This window comes from Melanerpes formicivorus, unplaced genomic scaffold (assembly GCF_026170545.1).
Source record: "Melanerpes formicivorus ecotype bairdi unplaced genomic scaffold, bMelFor1.0.p_v2 SCAF_4, whole genome shotgun sequence".
In the NCBI taxonomy this organism is placed as follows: domain Eukaryota; kingdom Metazoa; phylum Chordata; class Aves; order Piciformes; family Picidae; genus Melanerpes; species Melanerpes formicivorus.
Window position 1 is genome coordinate 12,432,484 of NW_027142356.1, and position 15,239 is coordinate 12,447,722.

The window sequence follows — 15,239 nt, forward strand, 5'->3', positions numbered from 1 at the left end:
AATTACCAGCATCCCAATTGCTAGAGACTGGGGCAGCACCTCAGAGACCCAGAGGCTGTGGAACTGGCAGGACTGTGCAAACACTTCTTGCCACAGCCAGTTTTTGAAATTCTTTCTTTCTTCCTCTAGGGTTAATAAACTGTTAAGAAATTCCAATTCAAATACTTAATGCTTATTTACTTGAATGTCATAACCTGCTTGTTGAACTGCTTCCCATGCAGAATGTGAAACAAAAAACAACACACACTTTCAGTTTCTGTTAGGAGTAGCTATAGACTCATTCTTTAATGAATCACAACCAAACATCAAAGAGGAATAAACATTTAAAATAAAATAAAAAATCTAACTCAGGACTTTAAAAAAATGGACATCTAGCACCTCAGCCTTTTAACACAGTTACCTTAACATCCCCCTTGAGGTCAGTAAACACCATCACCTTCACTTTGCAGGCAGGAGACATCTTCACAATCCAATTCATGCTGCAATTCTGAGAGATGCAGAGATGCCCAAATGAACAGCTAAAAAAAGCTGTGTTTCAGAGGGCACAGGATGCAATTCCTGCCCTGTGAAAACAGTTATTCTGTGTCTTCACCCCCACAGTGAGGATCTGAAAACAGATCTCATGCCTGCTGGCATGAATACCACAGCTCCTAAATACAACATGGAACTTGCTCTGCACTAGCAGTATACACAAATTCTTATGCTGTATGAGATGCAATGTATTGCATTCCGAATGTCGGGTGGTGCTCCAGAAACGCCAAAGGGGAACTCCTGAGAAACCCAGCTAGAGTGAAGGACAACCGAGGGCACAGAAGTACAGGGGACAGAGGAAATTCTCAACTGGCTACCAAGAAGCACAAGTGCCTTGCAGGCTTCAGGTGCTATGGACTGCACAGCCACAGCTCTTCAAAATCACATAGGGTACAGTATAACATCATCGTGGTTTAGTCCCATAATCACAAAAGAACTTGGAAGTCTAAGTAGACATACATACTACTGAGATCCCAGGAATTCCTATTCACTCCTGTAGTATTTGATCAATGAATCTCTGTCAAGTGTAAGATCACCACTAAATGATGCTAACTACCATAACCAGACAAGATTAATTCAAAATAGCACTTAAGACAATATGTTTTTACAATTACATGTCATTACCCAATATATCAAACATGCAGTTTGTGCAGGTATTTCAGCAACACTGAAAATAAAAGACAATCTCTCACTTTCTTTGCTTCAAACCATCCTGTATGTGGCATAAAAACATAGCAAAGGAAGGGCTTGATTAGTGTGAATGCTTTGCTTTACATTTGCTGTCTCTAGTAGACAGTAGCATCTTCATTTTCCTTATCCTGGTTTGACAAAAGTCAAAATAGATATTCTACAGGTCCACTCTATCACTCGTACAGTATTCCATCTACGCATATAAAGAATGGGATTACACCTTGAAGCCACTCAAAGTAAAGCTTTCCTTAAGGTGTTGCAAAATTATTGAAATGGATGGAATATTTAACAGCCAAACCAAAATACCATAAAAGCATATTCCCTAGGTTTTATTGGTTGAGTAGCAGTTAAATATTTAATATAGAAATGCATGTTTATTTGAAGAAAAAAAATATAACAATACAAATTTGCTTACAGAGTTTTGGTGGCTGAAGTAGCTGTGACTTGACTGCTAATTGATAATTTGCCAGTATAATGTTAAACAGGATCTAACCTTCTAGTATAATGTTAAATGGAATCAGGGTGTCACTTCTATTTGTGAGCATTATGGAAACATCCTGTAACAATGGTCAACCAAGTATTTTCGCTCCTAGTATGAGCAACAATGAACATTATGAGCAACGAGCCTGAAACAGATGATTCAATTTTTTTGATTGAAATTTTTAAACAACTTTCAATCATTCAAGTATTATGGTCCCTATATACACACTTCTATATGGCTAAAAAAGACATGGTAGACAATTGACCACACTGCCATCAAATCGTAGAATTACAAAATTGTCAAGTTTTAAACAACAAATTGTACCTTAATTAAAAATAGAAGAATTAGGTAGACTATTTTGCAAATGAAACAGCACACTAATGTGCTATGTATTAAGGCATACCTTTAAACCCACACTTGTCATCTCTAACAAGTTTTATACAATTGCTACCAAGTGAAAAGACTATCATCGTCTTGCAAAACTGAGAAAGAAATACAAAATATCTGGAAGCCTGCATTTTTAAAGTACAAAATTAACCTTCAGTCCTTGTCTTGAAATATTATACATGGTACAAACAGCCTTTCTCCCCTACAAGATCTCACGAGGATTTCTTAAAGCTGGAGGTAAATTTGACGGTTTTGATTCCTCATCCAGAAGTACCAAATCTTCAATTTCACTACCTTTGTATTTTCTTTTGCATATCTTCACAATAACTTTCTTCTTGAGGAATAATTTCAAAGCTTCTCTTGAAGCAACTGCTTTGGCATTTTCCATACTTTTACCACAGCCAGTACCCAAGTAGACAGACTTGCACCTCAGTTCACAAACTATGTTTTCCAGAGAGCTCTTATTTTGAGGCAAGTCTGCAAGCTCCTTCAGGGGAACAAAAGCAACATCTAACGTAGCTTTTACAGACTGAATAGATGAGTTCAGAAGTTCTGCATGATTTACATTAGGACTGAAGCCTCCAACAGCAACTAATTTCCAGGCTACAGCTTTGTATAATCTGTTGAAAAAAGGCTGTCTTTCCTTTGCATCTTCGCTTGTTAAGGGTTTGCACAAAGCCTTAGCAGGGCTTTCGCCTGCCTGTGAGCTGCTCTTAGAGGCAAGCTGTGGTGAGCCTGCCTGCGTACCACCCTTGGAGGCCAGCAGAGAAGCACCTGCCTGAGCTCCACCACGAGAGGCCAGTGATGAGGGACCTTGCTGAGCACCGCTCCGAGCAGCCAGCAGTGAAGCAGCCACCTGAGCACTGCTCTTGGAATTCAATAGTGAGGATCCCTGCTGAGCACCACTCCGAGCAGCCAGCAACGAAGCAGCTACCTCAGCACTGCTCTTGGAGGCCAGGAGTGAGGAGGTCACCTTAGCAGTGCCCTTGGAGGCCAGCAGCAGTGAAGCACCCACCTGAGTGCTGCTCTTGGGAGCCAGAAGCAGTGAGCTGCTCACCTGAGCACCACTCTTGGACACTGATGCTGAAACACTAGCTTGGTTTTTGGAAGACAGCAGTGTAGCACTTGTTTGCACAGTGCTCTTGGCAGCTGGTGGCACTGTTGCTGTCAGAGGAGTGCTCTTGGTAGTTGGTGGCACCGCTGCTGCCACTGCCTGCAGGGCGCTCTTGGTAGTGGGTGGCACTGCTGCTGCCACTGCCTGCGGGGTGCTCTTGGTAGTGGGTGGCACTGCTGCTGCCACTGCCTGCGGGGTGCTCTTGGTAGTGGGTGGCACTGCTGCTGCCACTGCCTGCGGGGTGCTCTTGGTAGTGGGTGGCACCGCTGCTGCCACCGCCTGCGGGGTGCTCTTGGTAGTGGGTGGCACCGCTGCTGCCTGCGGGGTGCTTTTGGTAGTGGGTGGCACTGACACTGCTTGCGGGGTGCTCTTAGTGGTTGGTGGCACTGTTGCTGCCACTGCCTGTGGGGTACTCTTGGTAGTTGGTGGCACCACAGCTGCCACCACCTCTACCTGCAGGGCACTCTTGGAAGCTGGTGGGGTTGCACTCACTGCAGTTTTCTTCTCAGGTGACGACAGGTTTCCGCACTTGCTTTCCTTAGGTAAACTTGAGCAAGACTTCTCTCCTGACTCTTTTTCAGATGAAGACTGATTTTGCTCACTCATATTTTCAGCATTAGCAGGTTTTCCTTCTATTTCTACATTTGATGCTCTGCCCATTTCTTGATCTGAAGTGCAAGCTGACCAGGAGCTTTCTCCATCTTTGCTAGTATCTCTTTCCTGCTTTTTTGGCAATGTGCTCTCTGTTTTCTTCAGGGCTTCTGCCTTGGTTGTTTTCACGTCCTTTCCAGTATCCTTACCATCTTTGCTTTTCTCAACAGCTCGCTTCTTGGAAGGCTCTTCTACCCCTTCTGCAAAACAAGTGAAGTATGTTACCCTCTTTAATTCCTGTATGATGAAATACCCATCTAGAGACAATGTACTTATTTTCTAAGAACTTCTAGCAACAATCCTTTTGAATTTAAAAGGTACAGATTAGGAATACACCTTGAACCATAATTTCAATTATTTCAGAATGTTTTAGAGTTTTTTTTCTGTTTGGTTTAGGTTTTTTGTTATTATTGTTGGCTTTGGGGTTGTTTGTTTTATGTGGATTTTGTTTGTTTGTTTTACACACACACAAAATAAAAATACTCAGGTGCAAGATTTGAGGTTGTGGTTTGCAACCAATGGGCAAGCATGTCCTTCTTTAAAGTTCAAACCAAAAATTACCCAAGTGTATTAAACAGACTACCTAACCTTAAAAAAGGTGTATTTTGTCTACTAACATCATAAAAAACATATTTAAAATACCACTTTTAAGAATTTCTTTGCAAAACTATGTTTCTCACAAAGCAACAATATCTGCCTAGGGCTAAAAGCAAAGTAAAAAGAATGCATTTGCAGTGGTGCACAGTAGTCTACACTGCATTCAAAAATCATCAGCTAAAGTGCACCACTTACAGAAACTCAAAACAAGAGCTCTACGTTACCAACAGAATACATACACATTACATCTACTTTACAGGTTTATATAAGGAAAAAATAGCACAGACAGGGGAAACGATTAACAAGGGATTTTAAAAAATTAGTTCGACTACTTTCTAAGGCAGAGGTAAACCGAGAACATTCAAAAAACAAGCATTTTCTAGACTCCTATGTATTGTCACAGCTATGATCTGCTAACCATTGCTACTTGATATGCCTCTTTTCTTCACCTTGGCAACCAGTTCATCTCTCGTGGTGCGAACAGGGGCGCCGGTCACTTGTATGCCTTCGGCCATTTCCAACGCTTTCTCCATGACCAGCGGCGGGTACCTGGAGGGGCGACAAGGGCAGAGGAGGGGGACCGTCAAGCATCTGCGCCGCAACCCCCCTCCCGCGGGGTCCGCCGCCCTGGCCCACACTCACCGGCAGCCCAGGAAGACATGATTGGCCCACACCATGGAGAGAGACACTAGGCGCTGGAGCTGGGCACTGCCCGCCGCTGGCGGCTCCCCAACGTTGCGCAGCAGGAACTCCCGGCGGAACCGCCAGTGGTGCTCAGGCTCGCAGGCCCCACGCAGAGCCTCGGCCCAAGCCACCTCTTCCGCCGTCCGCCCCAAGGGCTCGGCTGCCGCCTTCCCTGCCGCCATAGCCGCTCCCGCTTCCCCGCCGCTGCCGCCCCTCCCTTCCGCGCCCGCTCCGGCTCCGCGGCGGGGCGCTCCTCCGCGCCGCACAACGGAAACAAACGGCTCCGCTCCTTCCGGCCACGCCGGATGACGTCACAGCCAGTGCGCGCGGCAGCACCCGCCGCCGCCCCAGGCTGCTTCGCGGCGCGCGAGGGGGAGGGGTGAGGAGAGGAGAGGTGTTGCTCGTGAGGTCAGCGACATGACGCAGAGCCAGGCGCGGCAGAGCTGCGCGGAGCCCAGCCCAGCCCGCCCCGGCCCCGCCCCCGCCCCGCCCCGCCCTGCCGGGTGGGCACTAGACCCCAGGGCGGGGCCTCACGGCGGGGTTGTAGCTGCCTGTGAGGTGCCTCGCTGCCCTCGCCCCTTTGAGAGTAATCTGTGTTTTTGTACCGCCAACGCATTGAGCTGGGTTCGTCTTTATTTTTCTTTTCGTTTTGTACTGTACCCGACGTCTGAGATTTGTAAGAGTACGCCTGTGGATGCCTCATTCAGGCCCATAGCACTGTAAAACTGGTGCAGAGCTGCTCCCCTGCTGTCCCCTGGCCTTGCGCCTGTGACGGACTGCCCGTTTTCCCATTCTTCTCTCGGGTTTTTGAGGTGCTCTTTGTGAGAAAAGAGACGGTATGGCCACAGTTGCTCACTTTGGTTTATGCCTGGTCAAAGTGTGAACAGAAGTTCAGGTCACGCTTGAGTTACAACTTTGATGAGGTAGTTCATGAAATCAGTTGGCATTCTTATCCTCCTTGACATGTGATAGGAAGGAAAGGGGTTGTAACGTTTTGGAGGTGATGTTAAATGCATGGGTCTAAGTATGAGGGCTCCTGGCTTCAAAGGGTTCAGATAGTTGCTTATGCAACTCTGTAGGCTGTTTTTATGTTGCAAAACTTTACCCCAGTATTTGATTCAAGCCAGTTGGGGAATTTTGTGTGAAGAGGAATAAACATGCTGTGAAAATAGCGCAAGCTTCAGTCTGCCAAGATGGTGGTCACAGAATTAGTGCAACAGAGGAGAGAGTTTTGAATTGCAAAGGGCTGTCCCAAGAGAGCTGTATTGACTTCTCCCCCTCCCCCCCCCCCCCCCCCCGAAACAGAAGTCTCTATTTGCTTAAGTTTTCAATTTTTAACACCTACATGTCATCATGAAGTGAGCTACAAGGCAGATTGCATTAAAGGGAGGAGTGTTTCTCCTTAAGTGACTTTAATGTGTTGCTTCATGGAAACTGCTATGTAGTGGTTCAACTTGTCGTATCTCTATCATGCAAAAGTAAGGAAACTAAACCAGAAAAAATAGTCCAAACCAATTTTATTCTGTATCCATTATTAAAGTGGAAGTACCTTTTGTTTTGTTTTGTTTTGTTAGCCCATATGATGTGCATTGGCAAGAATAATTCAGTGACAGAGTGTGAGCGAACAATAATGAGCGGGATGCAACCTGACAGCCTCACTGTTTTGTATTTGCTTGTAAAGACAAAAAGGACAGAAAGTTTATACTCTCTGCTGTGGGTGTCTTGGAGTGATGGGTTTGTTTAGAAACAATGTCAGGTTTAGAACCATCACTGCAGTCATCACCAGGGGTGTTATCCATCTGTTTCCAGACATTAGTAGTGTCAGTCCTGCATATGGTTATCTGGTAATGTAGGCTCAAATGTATGAAGGCCGTGATCCATCACACTAGGATTTCCACTTAGAAATGAGGTGGGCCTGTCTCCTAGACATTTGAATTTGTGATGCCATGATTCTTAGCTTCACAGTTGTCCCAGTTTGAATTAGAACTAATTCTGTTTATTTATTCTACTTTTCAGCTCAGTCTCTTCTAAGTAACTGCACTTTCTAAAATAAACAGCCTGTGTTAGTAGACAGTGTCTGCTTCTAATAATGATAACTCTGAATGTTTCCAGTTAGCACCAAGGATCGGTGTGCAGATCAAGGTCACTAAATCTTATTTACTGTGTTAGGTATCCAGGACATAAGGCTGCGCCTACAGGGAGGTGTGGACAAGATGGATAACCATAAGTTGACCAACAAGGTATTGCATTCCATGTACATCATATTCAGTATAAAGCTGAGGGATCACAAGTGTCAAGATCTATTCTTCAATGTCCAGCATCCTAGGAGGACTCTGTCCGTTCTACCTTCTGTCCTGATCCATGTATTCCTGAATTCACTTCCAGAATCCAGCTTCTGAATTGAGTTACTGTCTGCTGCCAAGTGTTGTGTGGGACTTCTGCCATGGTGGTGTACCTGCCATCAGGAGGGTTGGTTCAATATTTGTTTTGTGTGTATTTGTATATATTTTTTATATATATATATATTTTAATCTTCATTACTAGTTTTAGTTTTCTTTTCCATGCAATGTCTCTCTCCTTTATTCCCTTTCTCTTCCCATTCAGGAAGGGAGAGGGGTTAATTGTGTCTATCACTTCCTAGTGTCCAGCCCAGCGCAAATCCTTGACAAGACCCTAGAAGGAAAATGGTAAAAGGAATCCCTGGTGAACTTATGTTTGAGTTTGCATTTGAGCTGAGATCATCCATGCTGCCAGCCGGTTTGTTTACATTTTTCAGTGAATGAAGAGTTTGAACAAATGGTTGGGATTTGGCCCAGGGGCAGCTGGAAATCAGCTAGGTCTGTGTAGCTGTGGCAGAACTGCCTGTGCTATTGCAAAGACAGTAAAGCAAACAATACAGCCCTGAATGCCCTGTCTTCCTCCACAACTGTCTGTGCTGCCCAGTGATGCAGCTAAGCACCAGCCCATGTTGAGCTGCTCATATGCCAGTTAAGAATATGAGCTGGACAGGGTTAGACTCCGACGGTGATTTGGACATCTCATACAGTCAGAGGGAACCCCAGAAGTCATACTCTGGTGTTGCTGAGTGAATGACAGTTTCTTATGCCAAGTATCAGAGGTAGGCTTCCAAATCTCAGAGTTTTGTGTCTGTTCTTGGTCATCCCATGTGTGTAAGATTATATGGATTCACCTATGCATCCTGGGCTCTTCCAAAAGCTTTGTTCTAAAGAGTGGTGGAGACTCAGCACATCTACAGAGCCTAATATGTTTTCTGGTCCTGGAGTGGTTCAGGGACTGATGAGAAGAACTTCTAATTTTCTTGCACAATTTTAGAAGACATTAGAGGACAAAGAAACTGAGCCATTTCCCCTCTGCCCACTGACGATACGTGTGAACACAAACATAGCTGACAGCTGGAAAAAAAGTCCAGCACACTGCTCACAGCAGGTTTTGGCTGTAGTTTTGCATAGAGAGCAACCTCTATGGTCTAATACCTTTCTGGCACCTTACGCTGTTAATTCTAGGTTTATTTTCTCTAATGCTTCTTCTGCATCAGCATAGCCTTGTTGGTACAAATATGACTTAACCCAAAATCTAGCTTTCTGTCTTCTCTGCCTTTTTCTTTCGTAGACATATTCTTTCCACTTTATTATTACATGTTTGAATCACGCTGGAAACAAACTAGATCACAGTCCCAGAGCATGGGATGTCACGTACGTGCACAAACTTAGGTGTGTACCAACAGTGCTCTTTGAGCACTAGAGACACACAGTGTCTCGAGTTGATTAAACAAGTGTGTGTAGTAGGAAAGAGAGAAAAACACTGCTGTTAATTTTAAAAAAGGAAACAAGTAGCATTTTCATTCTCACCAGGAAAGGCAATTTTGAAGTTAAACACCTCATTGATGGTGCTAATACTGTGCATTTAATTTTCAACATTGGAAGAAAAGAGATGGTTTTGTTCCCACTGGGGAAGGAACTTCTAAATGCCACATTGTTAGTAGTGTTGTTAGTCATTTGGGGCTTGATAATAGCTTCTTTTGGCAAGATATAACTAAAATCTCAAGGTGAATCATGCCAGTGTCTATAATCACAGTATTGCACCTGCACTTCCTATATAATCAAGTTTATTTCTGCTTTTGTAAACCAGTGAATTATTATTTCTTCAAAGTTAAGTTGCACTGAAACACAGAGGGCAGTAGTCCCATTGAGTTCAATTACATTCTGTGCAGTTAAGGTTAAAAATACAGTGACACCTTTTATTCAGCTTAATATGAGAAGTGTGCCCTTAACATCACAACGCGAAGATAAAGCTCAGAGTTACTGCTGCAGAAAGGCGGTATCAGTGGGATCTTACTGCCCTGGCCCAGTAAATCCTTTGAGCATTATCTTTAAGTTGGTCCTTTCTGTAAACAATAAATACTTGAGAGCTCTGGTTTAAGGTCATTAGAAATTTATCTTGAAGAAGGATGGGTAAGAGACATTTTGATGTTTCCAAAGGTAACATATGTGCTCTGCTGGAGCTGATCGTTGAAGGTCTGCTAGCCAGGCAAGGGACAGCACTTTTTGGGAGAGATGTCTGCATGTGCCAAGGAAGCCAGTCGTTACTATTCAGTAAACTAATCTTTGGAGTAAAAGAAAATGCTTGCTAAAAGAGCATTAATGGCTACATTGGCTCATCAATGGAAGGGAAGTTATAGTAAATCTGTGTTTTTATTTCACCACAGTTACACAACTATTGTTATGCTGCTGTAAGCAACTCTGAATTTCACAACTGCCCACTCTTCTGAGATTTCTTGACTCTATTTTGTTATTGCAGTGGATAAAACAAGAGGTAAAAGTGAATAATCAATAATATTTTTCCTTTATACGTATGTATAGGCAAAGGCAGGGGGAAAAGGGCTAGGATGAAATATTAGCATAAGATTATCATTGATGTTTTTAAATGCCTTTATGCTCTAGAGCAGCCTTGGAATTTGTCATGAAAAACTGAACTGGGAGGTGGGTGTCTGGTCCTCCGACTGCACTTAGTATAATTCACAAGCCTTTGAAGAAATTAATTTAATGCATTCCTGACTTAGCATATATCCCCAACCATCCAAACTACTGCAGTGAAGTCTACCCCTGGTAGACCCTGGAGGGCCCAGAAGAGATCTGTGCTTTCTGCTATGGATTGGAGGGGGTCTCTGGACTCAGAGTGAGGCTATCAAGACCATCTGTGCTCCCAAATAGCTGCTGTTTTCTCCTCTTCCTAGGTGCTTGAGTATGCCTGATAGGAATGATGAGGGAACAAGGACCTGACTGATGCGAAACAGTAAGTATTGAAACAGGAAATATGAAGAGACTGAGAATACTTAGTGGGTAGAAAAGTTTAACATGAGAGTAATAGGGATAAGGTACTGGGGCTGGGCAAGGAAGGAAATTAAATTCTCAAGGAGAAATGAAGGAGAGCAAGTTCAAGGCAAGATGACAAGTACATACAGATGAGAAGTCAGAAGGGAACTGTATGCCAGGAGCCTAGAACTAAGAGAAATGAGAGAGAATATATTTGAAGGTAAGTTAGGAACCCAGAATAATGAGAGCACACTGGTAGAGTGGACAAAATCAAACAGAATCAACTCTTGACTCTGAGCAGAAGGACAAGCTGTAATAGGAAGGGGAGCATTGACAGAGGAACCACTGGGATTTTAATAGAAATGTAGAGAAAGGAAAGTTAAAACTTGGTAAGTGCAGAGATGTTATCATTTCAATATGCTTTCCCATTGCAGTAGGCATCTGCTAGCATAAGTAAGACCAAGAAAATGCTCTAATGTTCTTTTCCTGACTTTTTTTTGTGTGTGCTGTTAAGGAGCAGGCTACTTCTAAAGAGTTTTTGGTTACAAAGCATTAGGCCTTTGGCAGACAGCTCTACCCTAGTTGGAGGAAGCAAGAAAAATGTCTTAGGGATCTTAATGCAAATATTGGCATGAATTCATTGTAATTCGAGAAGATTCAGGAAAGCACTAAAAGGGCAAGTAGGTCTTACCTGAATAAAGAATCTACTATGAGGTGAATATTTATTTGTGCATGTGTGTATATATATATATGTACACAACACAGGCATTTCTGCATACACATGCATGTGGAATACAGTGTAGATATATGTGTGAATATGTTTTTAAAATAGTTGTATTATTTAAACACCTATAAATACAGATACCCCTGCTCCTTCTGTCAGAGTATTCATGCCTTGGAGGAAAAGGAAAAATTGAAACTAATATTTTATTGGCTTGGGTTGTGGATAGGTGCATTACACAAATGGATGCTATTAAATCTTTATACCATGCTGTACCAGTATGAATTTTATATGTGCTACATATTTTGCAGACACAAATAACTATTTTAGAAATTATATAAGGAGCTTTCCTGAGACTCCAGGCAACAATGTCAGATCTAATTTGAATTATTGCTATTGAAAACCATGGTCCTATTTTTCATTATTGTTATACCAATATCTCTGACAACCTGCAATTTACCTGGTATGAACAGCACCTCCTGAAAATATTCAGCTGTTTTGTGTGCTGTGGTAATTTTGTATATATCCTCCCTGTGCATAGTTGTGATGTTTCACACTAATTCCACTGGATGGCACTGAAGGAGGCAAGATTGCATAGGAATAGCTCTAGAAATTGAGTCTAACTCCAAAAAAAAGAGTGGCTTACTTCTTTATTCCATTATTGAAATAGACAAATGCGGTCTCATTTTCCATCCTGATGTAATAATTTGTCTTTAAAACCAGCACACTCCTAGCTGCAGTACTAGGTTTTGACAGTAGTGAAATTACAGTGGAGGCAGAGTCAAAACTTCTGAATCTGAATACCCCTTCTTCTCTTAAAAAGGTGAAGGCTAAAATATGCAGCTTTGACCCATTCTGGGTTCTTGTATGAAGGTTTACTAAACATCTGAAGAATTTTCAATCCCTGTCCTCCTTGATGCTGCAGGTACTGGCCAGTTCTACCATGATGAGCAAGTGCGAGTATGTTAGATTTTAAGCTCATTTGAAAAAACTCTGTGGGAATTGATACAAAATTAAAGGCTCCCACCTGTTGAGGAAATGTCATATAGTGTTTCAGAGAACCTCCCAACTTGAAACTTCATCTGCGGTCCCCACACAAGGACTCCTGTTTTCAGCTGGGTAGAGACTTTGTGATCCTGTCTGGAAGGTGCACAATTAGTCTCTGTTATCAGACCTGTAACCTGGGAGTGATCTTTGACTCCACTCTCTTTTTTGACCTGTTTATCTTCATGTATATAAATTTTGTTTCCTTTTCTTCTCTAAAGTATCTTCTTATTTCTATCTACATCACAGATAAGGTTTTTAGGCTTTTGTTATCTGTTACCCTGCTTATGACAGCTTTTATTCCTGCGCCTGACCTGACCTGTCAAAAAGGTCCCTTGAAACACTATTCTTGCACTTATCTCCCTGGCCTATTTCTGTATCTCCTTTTTGTACTTGCCTCTTTAGTATATCTCCATAGATTTCCCTGTCTCTGTAAGCCCTGTAGCCCTCTTAGGAGTGCAGTCTGACAATTTTTTTGGCAGCTGAGCTGGCCTAAACCAGTCTCTGCTCCCAGCAATTCACTTCTGTCTCTTTGATATGCCCAATAATTTGCTGGCAGAGTTGTTTTGTTTATCTGCATGGTAAAGGAGATTAGGAACCTGATTTGGCGGAAAAGCAGTATGAGGGAGGGAGGAGAGACACCTTTTTCAAACTAGCATGTTTCTCCAATCTTGTCTATCAGGCAACACTTCTTCTGGTGCAGCTGAGTGGTTGAGGCTGGGGAAGTGTGTGGTGAGAGACAAGGGGTTGCAGAGCAGTTATGGCTTACATTAGGTTATATAGCCCTGTTGAGCCGTGACCTGATTTTGATGATAGAGCTAAGCCAAGCTAATAGATACCTGCTGCCAAAAGGGTAGTGCTGCACCTTCCTCACCTGTCATCATGGGTTGGTTCCTGGCACTTCCCTTGTGCCAACACTGGTGCTTATCTCACCTAAATGAACCAGCTGTGGAAGCTTACCTGGTATAGAACCATTCACTTCTGCTGAGTGCCATGGAGCCCACTCAGTCAGCAGCACCTGAGTACTGGGTCAGCTCAGCTGCATTCTCAATTGTACCACAATACTTCACAACTTTGCCATTTCCTCTTCTATCTCTGTCTTAATGTCTAGTCTATCTGCTTTCCTCGTAGCTGTGTCACTGATGTTCTTTTGGTCACACTCAGCATGTGGAATACCCTTCCTGAAGCAATTACTGCATCTTTCAAATCTCTCAAGATTTCTTCTACCATGACACATATGGTAAACTGCCAGTTGATACTGCCCAGTTTAGATGCTTGTAAGAATTTTGGACTTCATTACTATGCTTAAAGTGTCCATGTGTTAGGTTAGAGATGGGCATACTGTGTCAGTTTCAGGTGTTAAAAGGGTTTAATCTGCCACTCTTTTTTTTTTTAAGAAAAAATGTCCAGAGCTATGCCCTGAAGAAGTGTACTTCCCTAAGGTCACATGTAAGTACCAGAGGCTGATTTTCTGTTGCTTCACACCTTGAATCATCATTCATGCTTGTGCAAATGGACATAGGATTGCTACTAAGCAGTTTACAGTAACATCTTACAGAATTGTAAATTAGTGCCCTAGAGACCAAGCAGCAGAGAGTCAGCACTTACATGAGCAGCTGAGCATAGAGGCTTAGGGATTTCTTTTCACCCAGTTGTTTTCATTGTTTGGGTTCTTTTTAGACACATGTAGAAGCATATCCTAAATGTATTTCTTCTTAGTATTCTGGTATGCTAATCATTTTTTCCCATTCAGTTAAATAGAAAATCTGTGGAAAATCCAGCAGTAAGTGAAGCAATAAAATAAAATTGTATTTGCTATTAAAAAAAAACAATTAAAAATGACAGAGGGCACATCTACACCATGTAACAGAGGACAGGACTTAACAGAGCACACTCATCATTTGTGGAATAGGAAGCAGCAGCTGTAGACTGGCATATGAGTGCTGCTCCATCCAAAGTACTTAACCCTGTTGGTAGGTGGTGCTAATTAGGTTGGACATGGTGCTAATTAGGTTGGATATAACACTGTGGTCATGCAAATACATAGCACCTGTGACTCTGTCTCAGACCTGGCTGGAGGATTCAGCACATACTGCTGCATCATGCCATATGTGTGATTCCAGAGAGAGAAATTGTTTGCCCTTGGCTTCTTGTTACTCATCCTTGTAGGGTTTAGCTTGCAGAAACAGATGCATTTGCCACATACAGGTGTCATGTGTGGCTTAGTGCCAGTGCTTACCTCCCTCTAGGTAAAAACAGATGATGTCCATTTAAGTGTCATTCCGGCTGTGAGATAATGCTGTGGACTGATGGACATCCAACACAGCTGCTTCTTAAATCTGTTTTGTTTTACTTCTTAATTAATCCTGTAAATACTGAGAGGAGCAGGAAAGAAGCGGATGGTATTTATTTGACCATAACTTTATAGAAATTGTGAATCTACTGCAAGGTCATGGAGGCAGACAGCAGTATGGCAAAAAGCAAAGCATAGTCTCATCCAGAACATTTATCAGAACACTTAATTCTCCTTCAGAGCAGTGTTTCAGGTTAGAGATATGATTGTGACTACAGTATAAATTCTGTGTCTGTGTAGCTGGGTGGGAAGTGTATTCCCAAGGCACTGACTGCAGAATTGCTATTTGTTCAAATAACTGACTAATATATCCATAAACATAGCATTGTTTTCAAAATTGTTTGAAGATTCAAGTTGATGTTTGTATGAAGGCTGGCACTTACTAGTAAGAAAAAGGTAAACTTGAAACAAAATAGAAACATTGTTCAAGAGGCAGCGTTCAGAATGGTCTGGGGGATAGAGGGCAAGAGAACACTTTTATCCTCTTTTGTGTTTTATAAAGGATCTCAGGTAGTCATTTTGGCAACTCCTTTGTGTTATTTCCGTTTGAGAGACAGATGAGAGAGAGGTTTTATTAGAATGTCGTGAACCATCAATAATTAGCCCATGGGAAGTCAGCGAGGAACTATGAAGCATAATATATTTGGGCATAA

The 15,239-nt window shown here is 42.6% G+C and overlaps 1 protein-coding gene and 1 long non-coding RNA gene across 2 annotated transcripts; one reads left to right on the forward strand and one right to left on the reverse strand.

Annotated features, from left to right (window-relative positions):
* Positions 1-253: 253 nt before the first annotated feature.
* CDKN2AIP (CDKN2A interacting protein) lies at positions 254-5,427 on the reverse strand. Its single transcript, XM_068137001.1, has 3 exons — positions 5,094-5,427; positions 4,870-5,000; positions 254-4,054 (listed from the first exon to the last, which is right to left on the reverse strand). The coding sequence occupies exons 1-3, from the start codon at positions 5,315-5,317 to the stop codon at positions 2,292-2,294; spliced, it is 2,118 nt and encodes a 705-aa protein (XP_067993102.1). The 5' UTR covers positions 5,318-5,427; the 3' UTR covers positions 254-2,291.
* A 1,875-nt stretch (positions 5,428-7,302) lies between these two features.
* Positions 7,303-12,089, forward strand: LOC137440657 (uncharacterized). Its single transcript, XR_010987215.1, has 3 exons — positions 7,303-7,375; positions 10,390-10,448; positions 12,013-12,089. It is a non-coding gene; the product is annotated as an uncharacterized lncRNA (long non-coding RNA).
* Positions 12,090-15,239: the final 3,150 nt, after the last annotated feature.